This window comes from Harpia harpyja, chromosome 5 (genome assembly GCF_026419915.1).
Source record: "Harpia harpyja isolate bHarHar1 chromosome 5, bHarHar1 primary haplotype, whole genome shotgun sequence".
In the NCBI taxonomy this organism is placed as follows: domain Eukaryota; kingdom Metazoa; phylum Chordata; class Aves; order Accipitriformes; family Accipitridae; genus Harpia; species Harpia harpyja.
Genome location: NC_068944.1, coordinates 1326661 through 1345673, shown reverse-complemented (window position 1 = coordinate 1345673; position 19013 = coordinate 1326661). Strand labels below are relative to the sequence as shown.

General features: G+C 38.5%; 1 protein-coding gene across 13 annotated transcripts in view; it reads left to right on the top strand.

The window, feature by feature from the left end:
* Positions 1-19013, top strand: part of COBL (cordon-bleu WH2 repeat protein) — a 210837-nt gene that overhangs the window by 159889 nt on the left and 31935 nt on the right. For 9 of the 13 annotated variants that reach the window (XM_052787441.1, XM_052787443.1, XM_052787440.1 and 6 more), the window contains one exon: positions 1790-1960. The exons of 2 other annotated variants lie outside the window; for them this stretch is intronic. In XM_052787441.1, coding sequence (XP_052643401.1) covers positions 1790-1960 — 171 coding nt within the window. Of the gene's footprint in view, positions 1-1789; positions 1961-5801; positions 6261-19013 lie in introns of those variants that run through there. 2 more of the 13 variants (XM_052787450.1, XM_052787449.1) reach the window with 1 other exon arrangement.

Below are 19013 nucleotides of genomic sequence, written 5' to 3'. Positions count from 1 at the left end.
TCTTGTGACACGTTCGACTCCATTGACATCTCTTATTTAAACCCTCGAAGGTGAACGTTATCGCTGTGCCATGTAACACAGGAGTTTTCAGCAAATTGGCTTACTTTTAACCGTTGCAGATGTTACAGTCTGTCACTCCTTGTGCTTTGCCCTACTGCTGGTCACTTATTGATGACATTTGGTGCTTTAACTTTTTGTAAGTGTTCTGTTTTATTTTGTATCGCTGCTTGGAATGTTACAGATGAAATAAAGCAGAGCAGAGCCACTTCTAGTCCGTTCAGTACTGTGTACATAAGTGCTTGCTGGCCAGACTCTGCTGATGTAGGATTCTATAGTATCGTTTACTTTAATGGAGCCTTATTATTTTACACTGACAAAGAACTCGTCCCACAGTAGCCCTGTCTTCAGTGCTTTTCATTTTCTGATACTTTCTTGAATGAATGTGTTCATTAACAAGAAAAAAATGTTACAGCAAGGGAAGGTTGGTAAAACAGCCTCTCTTCGGGGCCCTTGCAAGAAAACTATGAGAAAGCACAGATGGCTCTGAAAGCAAGAGAGAAAAGCTGTGAAAAAAGCAAGACAGTAGTGAGGGGGAAAACGTGCTGCAAGAAATAGGCGGCCGCGTGGTGGAAAAGGATTAAAGCTATGTATGTATCTCCCAAGTTAGCCACATGAATCAAAGCAAAAGATCCTATTAAAAATATTGTCAAACTGGCAAATTCACCTCAGTATTCAATACTGAATCACGTATTGTGACCCTGAAGTATTGTGCCCAGTTTTCTCAAAGCAGTAAAAAAGGGTCTGCACGTTTGCCAGCATTACATTGTGTCTTGAATCTCTGGAAGCTAGTGACTCGTAAGTAAAAACTGATAATGGTTTAATCTTTTTTCCTCCCTCTCGGTGCTACTTCCCTTCTCAGCAGCACCAGAGTATGAGCCTGAGAGTATAGGAATGATCAGAATGGATCAGACCAGAGGTCTGTCTCTGCCAGCATCCGTCTGCAGCAATGACCACAGCAGATGCTTAAGGCAGGGTGTGGGAGCAGAACGAGCAGGTAGTCATGGTTCCTCAGTGCACTTTCAGCCTCTAAGGACTTTCCAGATTGCAATAGCTCTAGGTCTGTACACTACAAACTGGCAGCAGTTTTTAAACATTGCAAATGGTTAATATAGTGCAAAGGTTCATGTATTTATTTAGTTATTGTACATAGTATTGAAATAAGCCCCCAGCCAAGGTTATGAGCATTTCCTTTGATAGCTTAGAACACTGTTTTGCAAAAAGCAACTTAATCATCTGCTTCTCCACAATGTCAAAATAATAAAAAACCTACTCAGAAAAAGAAAAGAAAAACCCATCAAGATACCTACTTCAAAATACTGACCTGAGGCATCTTCCTCGTTCTCTCTCTTATCCTAGAGGTCAACAAATTCAGGCAGTTTGGCACTTAAGAAGATACAAATAAAGCACATTTTTCACATTTCCTTACGTAGCTGTTTTCAGTTTATTTTTTTTTTAAACTTTTTTTTTCTCCTTCCTTATGTCTGCCAAAACTGGTGATTTTGACTGTTAGTTGTGATGTACACGTATGTGCTGGGCTCAATTCTGTTGATTTAAGAGAGACCTAGCTTTTCCTTCTCCCTTAATTATTTTGAGGTAAATAAGAGCAAAATTAGATCCAGAGAGACTTTGGATGTGGGTAAGGGAAGTCAATGGGTGTTGAAAAAACAACAATAAACCGAGAGATCATTACCTTGCAATGAAGTAACTAGTCAATTGATCCCCCCTGTAGGTGATGGACGGCTGGTGCCACAAAAACCTCCTAGAGGCACCACTCGTGGTCCACCTCAGTTAGTGATCCCCCCACCCCCACCTTACCCTCCTCCTGACAGAGACATTGTGGATCCAACAGTCTGTTACAGAGAAGCAGATGTTACAGCACCAACAGACCTGGTACCTAAACGTATGTTTGAAAATATGTGTATTTGCGTTTCCACTCTTCTGATGGTTACTCTCAGGGGTAGCTTTTCCAGACTTTCCTCTCTGCTCTCTAGACATACATGTCTGTTTTTTCCCTTTTTTCCAGCCTGTTGTCTTTTAAAATGCCCAATGCAGTGTAACTAATTAATATAAAGTAAACAAAACACTTGTTTGCAGACAGTTTTGTGGATGGTACCTGGCCATTGTATGGAAGCATTTAAAAACAACCATCGAACCTTGTGACTTTGTGCAGCTGGAAGCAAAAATCTGTTGTCTTGTATTAATTCTCCATGCTTGTTTTTCTGTCTCCCCAGAGACGGGTTCCTTTGAGAGTCAATAGGTCTATCAGTCTAGGTCAAAAACTACAGGGTGTCTCCCTTAGGAAAATTAAACCATTTATAGGAGCTGTATATTGTTAAAGACCTTCCTGTCCTAATGGGTACATCTTCCTTGCCATCTCTGTATAGTCCTTTGTGTGCTCTTCCCCTTGGGGCATAACAGTTACCAGACAAAGAAATACGATATTTTCCACATCCTTGTGTATTTGTGAAAAGCATGTTTTCATGCTACTTCTTCATGCTTATCCATCGACTGTCTTTAAATCTTTGTACACAGTCCAAGTCTTTGATCATGTATTATATTCTCTGTGGGCTTGCCCTGCACACCCATGTAGATCCTGTAAAGGCAGCAAAGATCTGCACGTTAAGGCATCTCACGGACTCACTGCCTTTGAAGGTTAGGAGGGTGTCTCCTAACCATGGGATAGGGAAATGTCTCCATTAGCTGCTAATTTGACAAAAGATCTTTTTCCAGGAGATTTTCTTGACCAAAATTATTCTGCAGGTAGCAGTTAGCTCTGATACATTAATGTTGTGTGTTTGGTGTTGGATGCCAGCTAAATCTGAAGCATTATTTTTCAAATCTGTGCTGAGGAAATACAAATTGACAAGTTTTGTTGGGAGGGAGAGAAGGAAATTAAGGAGATCCATACTAACAGAAAACCTGAATCTTATTGAGGATTAATCCTAATTCATTTTTACCAGCATATGCACAGAAATCATATAATACTTAAAATCTTCTTCTTTTTTTGCTGGATACCATCAGCTTGCCTACAATGTTTTTTTTTTTATTAAAAATCTGTTGTGGCCTTCCTTGCACTTGAGTTTCTACCACTGTTATTTTGCAATGCTTTCCTGATCTACCTTGGTGATCAAATACCCTTTAATCAATGTAGCCCTGATTTTATCAGCCTGATCATTGGCTCTTAAACAAACACAATATCCCAGTCAAAAGGATTTGATTAAGCTTGTACATGGAAACATAACATGAGCTTTTATTATCCTCAGTTTACTGAGAGCAAAAGAATAGTGTGTAGTGGGTACTTATTTTAGACTTAAAGCATCAGTGTTGGAGAGGGACAAGTTTAGCTTTATAATTATGCTGTGCTGTACCTAAAGATAGGTGTATAGATTTACATAAGAGAAATGTGTGTAGATATACCCATGAGAGAAAGTAGCACATATGACAGATGCTAATTGTATTGCCTAATGCTGTTCTGAAAGGCGCTTGGATACTGTAGCAATTGAGCAGTATAAGAACAGAGTTTTGCAATGATGTTTTTTATTGCCTGAGAATGCCTTAAGCAGTGCAAATAGGACTTTGGCGGTAGATTCAAAGAACAACAAAATTTTCAATCTTCCTAACTCTAACCTCAGTAAATGTGTTTTCTCATAGAACAAGGTGGGAAGGAGGATAAGCTACTGATGCCAGCTAGTGTTGAAAGGCATATTTGTTCTGAAATCACTCTCAAAACAGCTTTCTCTGATGAGGATTGTGGTCTTCCTTTGCTGAGTGGGTGACTGTCAGCAGCAGTTTGTCTTTCACAAGATGAGATTCCCATTCAGAAATTAAATTTCTGTGATCATGTGGAGTTTAAATTCTTGTTCCTTACAATCTGCCACTGTCTGTGGGGCACCGTGCCTCACCCCTCATTCCTTCTCAGCAAACACACAGTTGTCCCATTGTGCTCTGGGAAACCCATGTAGAGGAATTTTCATTTCATAGAGGATGGAGGTAATTGCTCTTCACGGAGTTTTCCAAACTTATGTGGAGTATAAGTCATTCATGAATAGGGCCTTTAGTAAGATACTTGGGCTTTTCTGGCTCTAATGGTAAGGATCTCTTCCACAAACAAGAGTACAACTGTTCCTCACAGTTTTTGCTCTTTAATCTTTTTATTCTCATTACATGACCTTTCCTCTTAACTTTTGGTCTGGCAGACCCTTACCTGCATATTGTGTGCATGTCTAAAATGATACGTTTATGGGATCCTTTCTCCTTCCTTACCTTACTAATCAGATTGTTCATGGCCTGTGATTCTAAGATTGACTGCGCTTTGGGAATGCAGAAATGGAGATTGTCACCTCTGTCGCATGGTGTTTGGTTATGTCACACAGCTTGTGAAGTTCCCAATAAATGAGTCAATAGTAAGCTCTGTGCTACTTATCTCAGGTAAAGAATGCTCATAGTGAAAGATTGCTGCACCTAGACAAGCAACTAAAACATGCTGCCTTGAATTGTTTTCACTAGCTCATTAGAGTAAATGCAATATTCCTGTGAACCTCTATGATTAGCCCTTTATTTGGCTTGTTATGAACTATCATTAAGAAATGCAGTAAGAAATTAAAAGCTGTTTGAAAAAGAATAAACAATTCACCTTCTTGTAGAATGAGATCCTGAAGTTAAATTCTTCACTGGCACTGGATAAAGTACTAGTGAACTCAGGGTTTGCACTGGGTAAGGGCTTGACAACTGATTGATTTTTAAATTTCGGAAAGTGTTCTGTCTTTAAAGAAGTGAAATCACAATTTGAACGTGTGGTTTGTTTTTAACTATAGATCAAAATAATCAATCATCACTTAACCAGAAAGTTTGAAAGGGGTGAAGGAGTGGGTGTAAGCATTTCCCAGTTATTTTGTATAGATGACATGTATACTACTAGTTGATGGATAATACCAGGTTAATTTTAAGGAACCAGGAGAACAGAAAGAAGCCTTGTCCCCATACCTAATTTTTAATGTTTTTCATTGTATCATTGATTTATTAACAGGTAATACAAGCCACTTGACAAAAGCTGTGACAGTTTCACAAGCAATTTGGTCATATTTCTTCAGTCACCTTAGATATATATCTAGTCTTTCGCAGTCATTAGGGATAGTCTCTAAGGGTTGGACTTGGTTAACTTGAAGCAAAAATAGGTAGAGAAACTCACAGAGAGGAAACTACATTTTCTTACATGTGGTTCTAAATTAATTTAGAACTGCGGGCTGCTAAGTAGGGAATTTTGCTGGCCTGTCATAGTGCACTCACTGCCTCAGAAAGCATCTGTTAAGTGACCCAGCCTTTTCTTTCTTAGAAACGGTCTTCAAAGCAAGAAAACTTGCAAGTGTGACTTAGGAGACATATACCACCAACATTGCTTTTACTCATCCAGCCTGATCTGAGGCTAAAGAATGAAGCTGAATTTCCAATATCATCTATCTTGTACCTTCTGGAGAATTAAAATGCAGGCCAAGTAAAGCAGAATTCATAGACATGCTGCATATCAGTATGTGTTGTGCTGTTGGGATTGAGTTAGCTTATACACGAACCCAGGGAGTTAGTCTCAGAGCATCTGTGGGATTCTGAATTTTAATACATGTGCCCACACACCTGCACCTCCTTTGGGCATCTGATTCTTTAACGTTACTGAGCATGCTAGCCATTCTGCTGTCTGACCTGCACAATATTTATAATTTTATCCTTTTACTCTTTTCCCCCGACAGTTTACTGTTGTGCATCATTCCCTTCATATACCAAGCGCGTCTGACAGACCTTGCCTCTTCCTATGACCTTCATACCTCTGAACCTCCTGTTGCCTCTGCTACCCTGATTCTTCTGTTGCCTTCCTTCCTCCCCTGCTGGAAAAGAACCTTTTTTTCTGACTGAGATTTTGGCTTCCTTTCTTTTTGAACTCGCACACTCTCTTTTAATTACTATTGATTATTTTTGGCTGTGGTTCATACTCATTTGTGATATGTATGCTGCAGAACTGAATGCTGTGTTATATAAATCTGTATGTCAGCCTCAGAAAGATTATCCGTACATTTGTCTGTTCTTTTTCAGAAGATTTTCTTTTATTTTGAGCCATGGTTTAATTTGATTTGGTGTTTCAAAGAGTGTGGTTTGGGGACGGGGTGTCTTTCAATACTGTCTAAAGATTTAATGAAAACTTCCTAAAAACATGTTTTGTTTTTTTTCTGTTAGCCTAGGAATAACATTTTACATTCTCTAATATATTCTATTTTTCCTTCATTGCACATGTTTTGTTCCTTTGGAATGAAACTAGAACTCGGCATGGCCTAGTCAAGTTGAAGTGCAAGATTCTTTCTATATCTTGGCTATCAATCAAGCTGCCAAGAAAAAAAAAGAAACAGAAAGATCTGTTGAATCTATAAGGGGCCTAAAAGGAGTACTAAGAACCAGTACCAAATGCACTGATTCATAGGCTTTACTTCTGCTTTCATCCTGATGTTTAGCAGGAGTAATTTTATCTTGATGCTGGAGACATCCTATGGAAATCAAGGTGTGTGTTCTATTTCTGTAACAAAAGATGCAAACACTGTTTGCTCAAGATAAGTCTCATTCCGCAGGTCTCCTTTTTACAGTTGTACTAGGAATAGCCAGTGAGTTAAAAATAAATATCAGCTATAGGATTGTACTTACCAAAAACTTCTGTGCGCTGAAGAAAGTTCTTCATGTGAATGGCCCATAAGACATGTATTTTTAATCATTCTGAACTATAAACAGAGATTTTATGGTTTGCAATGCTGCACGCACCCAGAACTATTCTGACCTCACATGTACTGTGATTTAAGACATTTATGTTACTTAAATGAGTGAGTTGCAATACATAACTCTAATTTAAATGATGAGGAATTATTGCTTTACCCTCAAGCAAATAATCATGTTCATCTTGAATCCTTTCCAGGTAGGCAAAATGGAGAATAAGAAGGCAAAGCATTCCTACAGATAATGTGAAACATGACTAAAAAGGGGTTTGACGGTTTTTAATACAAATATGACATGTAGTTAATAAGTTTTAAGTGATGCTTCAGAAAGTATACTTAATAACCTAAGGGTCTTCTAATAAAAGTGGAGTAGAATTTAGCTCTCTGCACTGCCAGTACTTTGTAATAGCTTCTTAAGACAGGACAATGGTTTAATTATAAGTCTTCCCTTAAAAAAAAAGCTAGTAGGTGTTCACAATGTGAAGATTAAGAACCTAATTTACACATTCTCATTACTCGGTTTACATCCTATTTGTAACTCCATAGAGTTACATGCCACGTGGAGTTCAGACTAGTATAAAAATGGAATAATGAAGTGGTGAAACAAAGGGTTTTGTATTGAGTAAAATGTAGAAGTACAGTGTATTGTAAAAGCAGTTCTTCGCATTGACACCAGTTTAGCTTAAAGGAGGCTCGAGTTTTCAACAAAATTACATTTTCGATGAAAAAGTTTTCTTGCTTTGAAGGAATCCAGCTATGACTCCTCCCCATGTAGCTGACAGGTTTGCTGTGAAAAGCTCTCTCTTTTCAGGTGGTCTGCTGAAACTCTTAAAAGCCCTAGGTGTGCTTAATTTCCTGGTTTTTTTATTAAAATGCAAAATTGCCTCTAAAAATATGTTTGTGGGAATTAACGTTTTCTGTGAAATTCCTATTTAAAATATTTTAATACTGGTTTAAGCTAGCTAGCTCTGCCTTTCTGAATTTAAAAAAAAATTCCTTGCTTATGCTAGCTCATATCCTTTGTTTCTTACAATTTCATAAATGCCAGGTACATATTAGTATTAAACAGAACTTAAAAGAAGAAAAAATTGCTTCATCTTTACAAGAAATCATCTTAATTATAAGAAACTATACTTATAATATTAACATGTTTAAAACCTCCCATTACTATACACAGTGTGGGAAAGAACTTTCAGTGACACTCATTAAATCCACATCTATTCAGTGGAATTGCATAGATGCTCTGTTTCACAACTGTTAATTCATTAATAGTGTGCGTGCAAGGGGGTAAAGTGTTTAAGCAAAGTGTGATTATGGGAGCGTGAACTCGCTGGAAGTTTGGTTCATGAGCACTAGCTCAGTGCTGACCTACAGTTGGAGAATCCCTGCTTGTTCCAGGCTTTGACCCAGGATTTCTAACGTCGCCTCGATTCGGCTTCTGGAAGAGAATGAGAGTTTTTCTGTCATTTTCAATGAGAGGAAGAAATGTCACTTTAGGTCAGTTCGATGGAGTCTTGGGTTAGCAGTGATATGAAAGGACATTGGCTTGGTTTTACTCCTTTTATTTTAACCATGGAGACATTAGAAGTGTAATGAGAATGACATGGAGAAGTTGGTAACAAATTGACTACTATACTACAATTTTTCACCAAAATGCTCTTACCAGAGTTAGTAAGAAACACATTTAGTATTTTACAGGATTTATCTGCACTACTAAACAGCATTGCTCAAATACTGTCCTTCCTGCAAAATATCTGGGGTGAAAAACAAACAAACAAACAAAAACCAAAACCAAAATTGGAAAATATTATTGAGCCCTTTCAGGAGGACAAGTAAACGCATAGATAGCTTATAAATCAAAACGAATTCCAGTATTACAACTCCAATGTCAGTGACATTCAGCGCTCTTAGGAAATAAGGACAGATGTATGATTTATGATTAAACCCATTCTGATACCTGATGAATGTGCTCAACGCCTACGAAATCCAGTGAATTAGAAACAGGTTAAGCTTCCTGGTGCACAGATTTTACTGAAGGCCACATAAAACTTTTTTTTATGTTGACCACCAGAGGGAGCCGAGGTCCCCACATATCTGCAGCAGGTAGCAAGTAAGAATAATGCTAAAGGTGAATTTTAAGCCAACAGATATCATGCTTATACAAAGATTTTCATCTCTTTAAGAATGCCATAAAATTAAACTTAGTTTACTGAGTTGTTTTGTTCAGCAACTAAAAAGAAAAATAAATTTTTTTTCTAGATTTTTTTTTAATCGGTTTAATCACAAGTAGGAAAACGAAGATAAAATCATATTTGCCGGTGATGCCACTGTGATGGCACCTTCCAGATGTAAGCTCAAATTTTTACTGTAGGCATTCTTGGAAAGGGTGGTGGCATGTTTGGTTGGCTATTATATTGCATAGATATTGCCTGTATATTTCTGGCAGCTGTGTCCAAGGTGTGGAAATTAGTGCATATGGCTGGTATGTGTGCTTAAGAACAAGTGCATAGGAGTAGGTCACATTTAGTGCCGATATAGAGAGACATATTCTGCTAGAAAGGTTTATCAGCTTGAGTTTTAGCATTTTAAAAGCATGAGCAGACTGTTTTAGTATCCATCCTCTTTCACAGACAAATGACTTCATTACCAGCAATTCAGTCATTCAGAGACTAAAATCTAGGATTCAGAGACTCTCCAAATGTCTGTAAATGTCTTTTCTACATGTAATGCTTTCTTTTTTTTTTCCTTAGTATTGAAATCTTTGAGGATTGAAATGAGTGTTGTCTTTCTCACTGAGCAGCTGGATTTTTTTCTTTTCCAGTGACAGGGCTGTAGAATACTAAACTTTGAACTCATTAGATTTTTATCTTTAGAAAAGGTGCTACTGGTCCAGAACTGAAAACTATTCTGGGCAGGTAAAATATGGAGAGAATATTCTAAATATATGAATGGAAAAAGGAATTATTTCTTTTTTTGTTCATTTTTATCTGGAACTATTTAAAGCTGTCTGTGGCATGTAGATTGCTCAAATAAGTGCCAAGGGAGAGTGATTGGTAGAGAAATCATCCAGTCCAAATTGTATGATGAATTGCAAAGGCCTATGATGCATTTATTTATTAAACATATGGCCATGCAATCTATTATATGCCCATCATCTGTCCCTGTATTCTGCATTTGTAAAGTAAACTCTGTGGTCATGATTCTCATACATTCATCATTTATGTTTACAGCCACTTTAAGCCCTCTTTATTGTTCCATCCCAGTATAAAAGTGCCTCTTTGTGAGAGTTGGGCTCTGTGTGCGTATATAAGACAGCAGTTCTGTCTTCCGAACTTGGCTTCCAGTCACTACCATGACTCTCAATATATATTTAGTACATGCAGTAGGCACCATTTAACTTTCCATACTAAAATACATGTTATTTTAGAAGACAGAATGTAACTTATTCCATCCCTCGAAAATTACAGCCATGTTGTTTTCTAATGTCATTGCAAAACTATGAACTCCCCCCTCAAGGTCAGTGAGACAAACTTGCTGTCCCTGTTTACGCATTTTTTATTCAGGTATCTCATGTATAGTATGCAGATAAGCTTCTGTATAGCACCTGTATGACTAGAGAAGTCCACTGTTAAAATTCGTAAGAAGTTGACAGAATAAAAAGTGACCTAATTAATTCTTTATTTATCCAGAAGAGCTTACACGTAATAAACTCTGCTGATTTTTGCTGAGATGGAGAAGGGAGAAGGTGATCTTGTATTTTTCTATGCAAGAATCGGCTGCTTTATTCATTGTTTTTTGCATATTCTTCTGTGATGTTCTGAATTCAGGTGGCAAATGGCTGTTGAAAGGACCAAGCCCAGTAGCAAGAATGAACTACTTTAGATGTTGATAACATACTGAATAGGTATCAACTACTGAGTCCTTCAAATGCCTTGAATGTTCCTTGAACATGGAAGATATTTTTTCTCCTGCTCAGTTCTAATAAGAAAATTGTAAATTTGAGTTGCCAGATCTGCTTCATTTTCTCATGCCTTGAGAAAGTTCTGAAGAAGGAGACTCAGTTCTGGGTAAAGGTAACACCTGTTGGAAAGGAGGTATTTTGTATTCCCTTACATGTTCACTCCGCTGCCTGCCTGTATTGGAAATAATACCTGTGATTTTGCAGACTTTGAGCCAGAAGTGAGTCCTATTGTAAGGGAGAACAATTCGTTTGAATATAACAAAATATTTTCTGGTTACATTAAGTATGGGACTGGACTCCTGTGAATCAAATAGTTTTTCTAGCCTCATTTCCTGATATTTAGGTTTTTAACTGGTTATTTACCTATTTCATAGAGGAATAAACCTTAGCTTCACATTTCCCATCCTGACTAAATGTAAGACTTTTCTCTTCCAGTTCCCTTGCAGCCCAGCTCTGCAATCCAAGTGGTCTGTGGATAAACTGTGAATGTTTATTCTAAGTGAAACCAAATTCCCTGGTTTCCTCTTCCTTAGTCAAAGTAAGAGCAGTTTAACTATGTGAGTTGTACCTTTAATAAGTGAGTGGCATCTTAAACGTACTGTGTTGCACTTGAACAGTGGAATACGAAGAAATCCTCACGCCTATACAAATAGAGATATGTTTTATCAGTAACAAGCCGGACTAAACATCAGTGTCCAGCCAAATAAATGCACATGATGTGAGTGCGAGTGTGCGAAAACTTTAATCCTGGGTAAGAATTTGAAGTTATGCTTGATTTACACATTATGTATGAGCCAAATCAAAACTGGAAGGTTGGTATTGGAAATGGCATTGAAATTTATAGTGCAAGATCCTACTGATTAAAATGCAGGCGATGGACAGGCAGCTACAGAAAGCAAACTGTTGAAAATTTTTTAATTCTCTGTTCTAGGTAGGTGGTAATACCCATACCAAAGTGCTTGTCCATCCTTCGAGATGCTCATACTCAGCTTTTCCTATTACCACTTCTAAGTCAGTAAACACTGACTAAAATGCCTGCCTGCTTTCCTCTAAGAAATTGAGAATTCTGGCCATGCACATTCACTTCTGGGTTTGAGGGCCTGAGGGAGCAAAAGGCTGAGAGCAGAGACAGTCTCTTTTGTCAGCTCCTTTTGTGGATTCCATAATTGGTTCCTGGCATGGATAAAAGAAGTACTTTCCAACCTACTGTACCATAAGCAAAGGTGGGGTGTAATGGAGGACAAAGACCTAAACCAAAAGAAGACTGAGGAAAGAATGAGCAAGGAGGCTACGACAGAAAATTTTTTTTTCTTTTAAGACTGTTGTGATTGAAAGGTGAAAGTAAAGTTGCTAAATATATGGTAATCTCCCATAAACAGTGAAGGACTGGTTAAGGAGTATCTACTTGTTAGAGCAAACAAACAAAACAACTGATTTTTTCACTTCAAGCATCTAATGAAAATTATTATTGATATCTTATTTTTAAAACATGTAGGTTAGCATTTTTCTTCTTTTCTCTCCCATGATTTTTTCTTTCCCCAATTTTTTCACTTGACAAGAAGTTAAAAACTAAAGGGGAAAATACTTTTTCAGTTTGTAAAAACATGAAAATTAATGGAGAAGTATTTTCAACATTTTCTCTTAACTAAGTGAAAACATGCAACAGCTATATTTATAAGGTGTGTCTATATGTGTAACAGTCAAGACTCGAATGTAAGAATTTAAGAATTCTTATATTTCTTAAATTATAAGAATTATGGAGGATTATATAAGAATTATAAAGACTGTAAGAAAAACTAATCTACTGGCTTTAAGTTCAAGGTAAGAACTTTCTTTACTTTTACTCATAAGAGATGGAGCATTTTGGAAGCTAAACAGACTCTTATACTTGACTTGCTCTACAGAAAGCCTCACAGTGGACTGCTAAGGGCTGTGGAAGGGCCAGCCTGTATCACTTCCTGCTGCTGCTGCTGCAAGTAGATACTACTTTCGGGACTATTGCACAAATGTGTTGGTATTTTGGTTTTATTCTGAAACCCTTTTTGGGTACTACCAGTGTCTCAGACATGTTAAATTGATGCTCAGGAGTGACACGATTCTTGTTTACCAGGTAAAATTTATCCTGCTTTCTCCCCAAAAAGAGGAAAGATTTTTTTTTTTCCCCCAGAAGAAATCTTACTTCAATTAAACATAATGTAAACGTTTTATTGATTACTTATAATTTAAAAATATAATTTTTTTACTTTTAAAACCCTTCTCTGCTTGCCTTCAGAAAATGAGAACAATATGCTGATTAACTGACCAGTCAGTTAAAGAAACTTAGAGGTTTAAGTGTCCAAGTTTCCCAAATGAAAACATTTGGTTAAAAAAAAAAAAAAAGCAAGCATGCATATACTGTAATTTGCTTGTTTGCTCCAATCCCTTGTGGACATGCCCAGCTTCCTCTGTACCTGGCAGCTTTCCTGTTCTGTATTCATCAAGCTAATCAATGGGATTCAGATGTTCCTCAAATAAAATCATTTGTCTTCAGTCTGCTCTTATGAAGGACACAAATTGTACTAAAAAGGCTTTTCTTCACTTTCAGGGTACATGCCACTGTTAATGATACAAGGCTTTGGCAATGTATTGATTGCATTTTTTTACACAAAAAATCCTTTACACAGAGAAACTCCTTGCGGTTTTTCCACAGAGCTAAATTAATGCCTGTGAGAAAATTAGCAGACTGAAAGCAACGGAGATAGAAGTCTTTAAACTTACATGCTGTAATGTGAAGAGTAATAACAAACCACCAGCTTGATTCTGTGCTGGTCTGATAGGAGCCACTCTAAAATGAGAGGAGAGTTTTATAATATCATGCTGAAATTATGAGCAATCAGGAGAATGAAGATAATGTTTGAGCATTACTGTACAAACTGTACTATACAAAGTGGAACAGTGGCCAGTCACACCTGCTAAAAATTCCAAACACAATCCTTGTGTAGTGTTTTTAGGAAAAATAAATTAACTGGTTCTTTGGAGTTTAAAAGAAGAGGTGCCTCTTTCTACGTTTTTTTTTTTTTTTTTTAGTTAGGGATAAGAAGGGGAAAGAAAGAGGATAATAGAGGGATAATAATGGATAAAAAAGGGAAAAAATAGGTGGACAAGAAAATCTCAGAAGCTTCAACTTCTTGCTTTTCAAAACCAAAATGGATGTTAGGATTGGGGAATTCCCCCCCCCCCCTTTTTTTTTTCTTCTTTGTTTTCTTTTTCTCCTCCCCCAGACCCTGTCGAGTAATTCCTTAAGCATTTCTTTTGGACTTCTGCATTAATGACTCACTTCTCTGGTATCTAAACCCCACCACGCTCTGGGCTGAAGCTTTGCTGTTGTTCATAGCATCCTTCCCTCAGGTATCCCTGGTAGATTAAATAGAGAATGAGCCTTTATGTCAGCACATATATGAAGAAAGTCTCCTTGCTCTGTCCTTCTACCTCTTTATGAAACTTTTGGAACTGAACTTCAGACTGTTATCCTTCCTGACTAATTCAGGAGAAGTTGGCAGGCAGTTTAAAAGTTACTGGAGGGTTTCGTAGACAGACTTATAAACCTACAGCAGTGTGACCTTCTCAACCTAATTTCTGTAGGAACTGAGGCTAAAAAGAAAGAAACTCAAAAGACATTTCCAAATTTCCCGTAGGAAGAATGACCTTTTATGCTGATCCTAATTAAGCCCATTAACTCAGGTGAAAAATTCCCCAAACCAGCTTGTCTGTTTTGAGGGTATGATCATAGTGAACCTTCAAATTCTAGAAATGGCCCTGCTCCAGCAAAGCACTTAAGCATGCTTAATCAGGTACCCCATTATACGGCACGCACATTATTATTGAATGAACTGTGTAAATGAAAGCCTTAAAATGCTTCACATGAATAAAAATGCAGGCAAATTTTCCCTGTGGGGATTCATCCCATGCAGGAGATATCTGCAGCTTTGCATTTTAATCAGTGAGCGGTCCGATCCTGCTCCCATTGAAGTCAGTGGCAAAACCCAGCTGCTGAAGTGGAAGCAGGATCTGATACTAACAGGGCAAAATATGAAAGGGGAAAATTCATTCCAAGTCATCATTCAGATGATGACCCATTTCTTGCATCAGGCTACTGTTCACCATAGCACCAGAGACGACACTGCCATTAACGTTTTACTATCCGCAAATCAGTACAGAGCATAACATCCAGTTACCACTCTTGCATGTTTGCATTTCTTCCTCCTGGTATTTCAAGTTAATAGAGAAGGAGAGCCCCAGGGCAAAGCACAGTTGATGAGATAATTGACTTCACAAGAGGACTATGAAAGAGCAGGCTAAATTCAGCTCTAACTTAAGTATTCCCATCTCTGCTTATGTCTGAAATAATCTGATCTAGTCCATCTGCTGTCAAAGAGGAGTAGCAGCGTGACAGCAGAGCTCCTCCGTGAGCACTTTGTTCTCTACCTGTCCGATATTCCCCTCTCTACTAGGCTCCCAGGGAGAGCATCAGTGTGTGCTGCTGAAAGAGGTAACCTCATGGCTAGAGCCTGAAGTGTTCATGATACCCTGCCTTTGATTCTTGCCCCATGCAGTGGTTTCTTGGCTACGTCTGTGTTACTGGAAAAGTCGTCTGTCTCTTGCCATCCTTCCATACAACCAATTGCCTTTATGGGCTCTGCAGCATGTCTGGTGGCTCTTTGCTGCTAGCATAGCCCCAGGGTGCCTGGCAGTGGTGTAGGTGGTGAGTGTGCTTGGCATACACTCTCCTGGCCTCACTGCCCGCGATTTGCCCTCATCCCAGCACGGGAGTCTGGTCTTCAGAGTGCCTAGGAAATGTCCTTGGAAAATGGTACAATACCCCTGTGGAAGTTATCGCACGAGATCCTCGGGGAGATACTTAGCGTACTCTGGTCCTCAGTTTTGTTCTCCGCAAGAGTAATTCTTTCTTCGCTGGGCAGTTGCAGAAGGCAAAATGTCTCGGTGATGAGAAGTGTTCAGGTACTCCAAGCAGTGTCTTCAGGTATATACTTTTATTGACGTCATTGGATGTCTTACAGCTATGAGAAATAAGATAGCAGAGTAATCGAGTGTGAATGTGCAGTAAAATGTATAATAACTAAGTTCAGAAAAGGAGCATGCTTTTCTAGGTTGAACTATTTCTGGAAATATAATGGCCAAAGTAAACCACCAGCCAAAGTGTATTGAAAAGCCTGTTGTTGTTTGAGCTTTGGAGAGGGAAGCAGGTGTTCCATTGATCAGGAGGTCCAAGAGGAGGCAGTTGATGTACATCTAAAGAGGTCAGAGTAGAGCTTTGTGTCTTTATAGCACAGAGTTGTATGAAAATGTTTTCATATCTAAATCTGGAGCTAGCTGTTGAAAATCTTCTGTGAAGGTATTTACGTTATTGGTGGTTTGGCTGAAGCATGTTCTGGCCAATTAAACGGAGTTATTTTGTGCCGTCCTAATTGTAAGTTAGACAGGTGGTTTGTGCATGAAACATTTAATTTTCTCAGGGCTCTGTCTGACTTCAGATGATGCTATAGATACTATCCTATACAAAGATAGAACATGATGTAAGGGAAAATGATGGATGCACTGATGGGGGAACTGAAGGGCAACATCACAGATCTGAATGGACTGAGGTGCTATGAGGATGGATAAGAAAAACTGCAAGCGTGATGAAATCCCATTTTGTTAACCACTACTCCAGCCTGGAGTTCACTCTTAGCTTTTGGTATTAAGCAAAACCAGTATTTGTTGCCATTACTGCCTAGTAAGTCTGCATTGTTAGGAAGGTACTAAAACTATTTTTTCTCATTTGTGCAGCAGTTCTCAATAGAAGTGCTCATATGCCCAAGGCGAGTATACTTTGTTCCCATAACTTGAAAGCTACTGTTCAAAATTTTTTATTTTTGTGTGTAATACCTAATGGTTTCAGTAATAGTTAACTTATTACACATTGACCTGATTCTCTTCCACACTTCCTAACTTTTAAATCACACTTAATCAGAAATAAATACACAGCTGTGAGTGGAATGGTGTCTCTGTACTATGGAATGAGCTCTTAAATCCCACAAGTGTGTGTGTATGTATGTATATGTGTGTTTGGTTTAGGGTTGGGTCTTTTTGTCTCTTCTTTGCTGAGTTTGCTGGCAGCTAGTCTCTGGGGATGGAAAGTATAATTGCAATGCAAAAGTGTTTTATGTTTTTCTCCCCTGGATTATGCTAGAAATAAGAAACTGTAGTAGGGATTTTATGGAATTGTTAACAGACAAACTAAGGAAGAGAACTGATAGAACAGTGCACGGGGTGGGGAAGATGATGAAATTTAAAAAGAAAAGTTGAGCAAATTGCCTTTTTTCTGTGGTCTGAAAAATCACCTAATAAAACATTGTTTTATTGCATAGGTGCACTAATAATTTCTGGTTTTAACGGTTACACCACATACACTTTTCAGGCAATTTTATAGAGTGTGTTCTCTAAGGTGGCTCATGAAAATCACCTTCACAGTCCGTTTGTTTAGATTCTGCAGTGTGCTTGAATGGTAGCTGACCACCTCTGTAAAAGATGCAGATTGCCAAAATCTATCACTTAAGACTAATAATTCCCAGCAAAATGCGGAGGGTGGCTTATTTCTTCACCAGGCTCATTATATGGGGCAGTCTCTGGGTTTAGATCTAGATTTTCCTTTCCCGCAAAGGCCTCTGAAGAGCACCATTATTGATCACGGCACATTACCAGTGTTACACATGGTGATTTATGAAGTGCAAGCCTGGAGCTATCTGTTATATGCTCTTAAATATATTTCCATGTCATCCTGCTCCTCTAACCTACATTGTCTGCTTGTTCATAGTCTCTTTGAACTGCATGGATTGAGCACACTGCCCCTCTCCTCGCACCAAAGTAAAGAACCAGCTAGAGCCAGGAAAGCACTTTGTGAGTTGTTCTAGCTTGCTGTTAACCTCAGATAGTGAACGCCAGGAACTGGCGTGAAAGTGTCCCCGTCATACGTCACTGTGTGTAGAAGGAAATGAACAACTCGCACTACTGACTTAAAATCTCTCCCTCTCTAAGCCAAGTGGCAATGTTCTCCAGTTAAGCAAGGAAAGGTCTACTCCGGCACACAATCCTTTTCCTGTAAAAGAGCGTTTTGCTGTTCATGTCACTTTTGCGACATCTGATCCCTTTGAATAAGGAAGGCTGGTTACTGGCTATGGTGTAGCGTTGTCAGAGCGTCCAAACAAGGCTTTTATAAAAGCAAGGAACTAGTGGGTTCAAGAGAGTGCCAAAAAGGAGAGGATGAAAAGCAGTTTAGCAGTAGCGGCAGCGTTCTAGGTCAAATGGGCTTTGCAGAGGTCAGAGAGGCTTTTGCGGTCATTGAAGAAAGGATTGTGGGAAAGAAATGGGGATAATAAAGTCCAATATGTTAATTTTCCCCTGTCTGAAAAACTGGGTTGCATTAGTTCAGAAATTTTTCTTTGCTTCTTTGGCAGGTGGTAAAAATAAAGGTCTGAAATGGGAGAGGGTAGCAGACATTTACTGGAAGTGGTAGTTTCCTATGAGTCTTTGAAGAGCCAGCAGACAGTCTTACCTAGCATTGTTTTGAGAGAGAGACTTCACAATAATTTTCAGCATAGGTTTGAAAGGAAAATCAAACATCAGCGCACAGACCTTCAAAGTCACTTGTACATGGGAAAAACAGTGGAGGAACTGGAATGCGCTTCAGTTCCCGCTCCCTGGCTTGATCCTATCTTGTATTGCCTTTGGTGTAGGAAACACCATTGCCAAAAAAGCTTTTGTAAAAGTTACAATACTTTTGTGTTGTGATATCAACTAACAGCAGACAGGTTTAACCTCAAGGGAAGTGCTTAACTACCTCAAATTCTTAAGGCAGGTTAAATGAGTCCACATTGCATGTATTTTTCAACCGTAGTAGAGTAGATCTGCGTAACTAAATTAACTGTGTTTAGCTTGCAATCGACTGTGGAAATGCTGAAGATTCACAGGGTGTATCTAATAATAGTCCATATGTACCTTTCTGATGATATCTCTGGTGAGACATGTCCTCTGCGAGTCTTCTAATTTTTGTTACTGGCTAGCGTGTAAAGGAGTGGATTTACTTCTGTTTGCAGGTTTGTGCAGTAAGAATGACTGCAATTAAAGAACCCGTTGGAAAACATGAGCGTGGGGCATAAGACTGGGAAGGAGACTGAAAATATCTCATTATGTGAGAACTGGGAGTCACA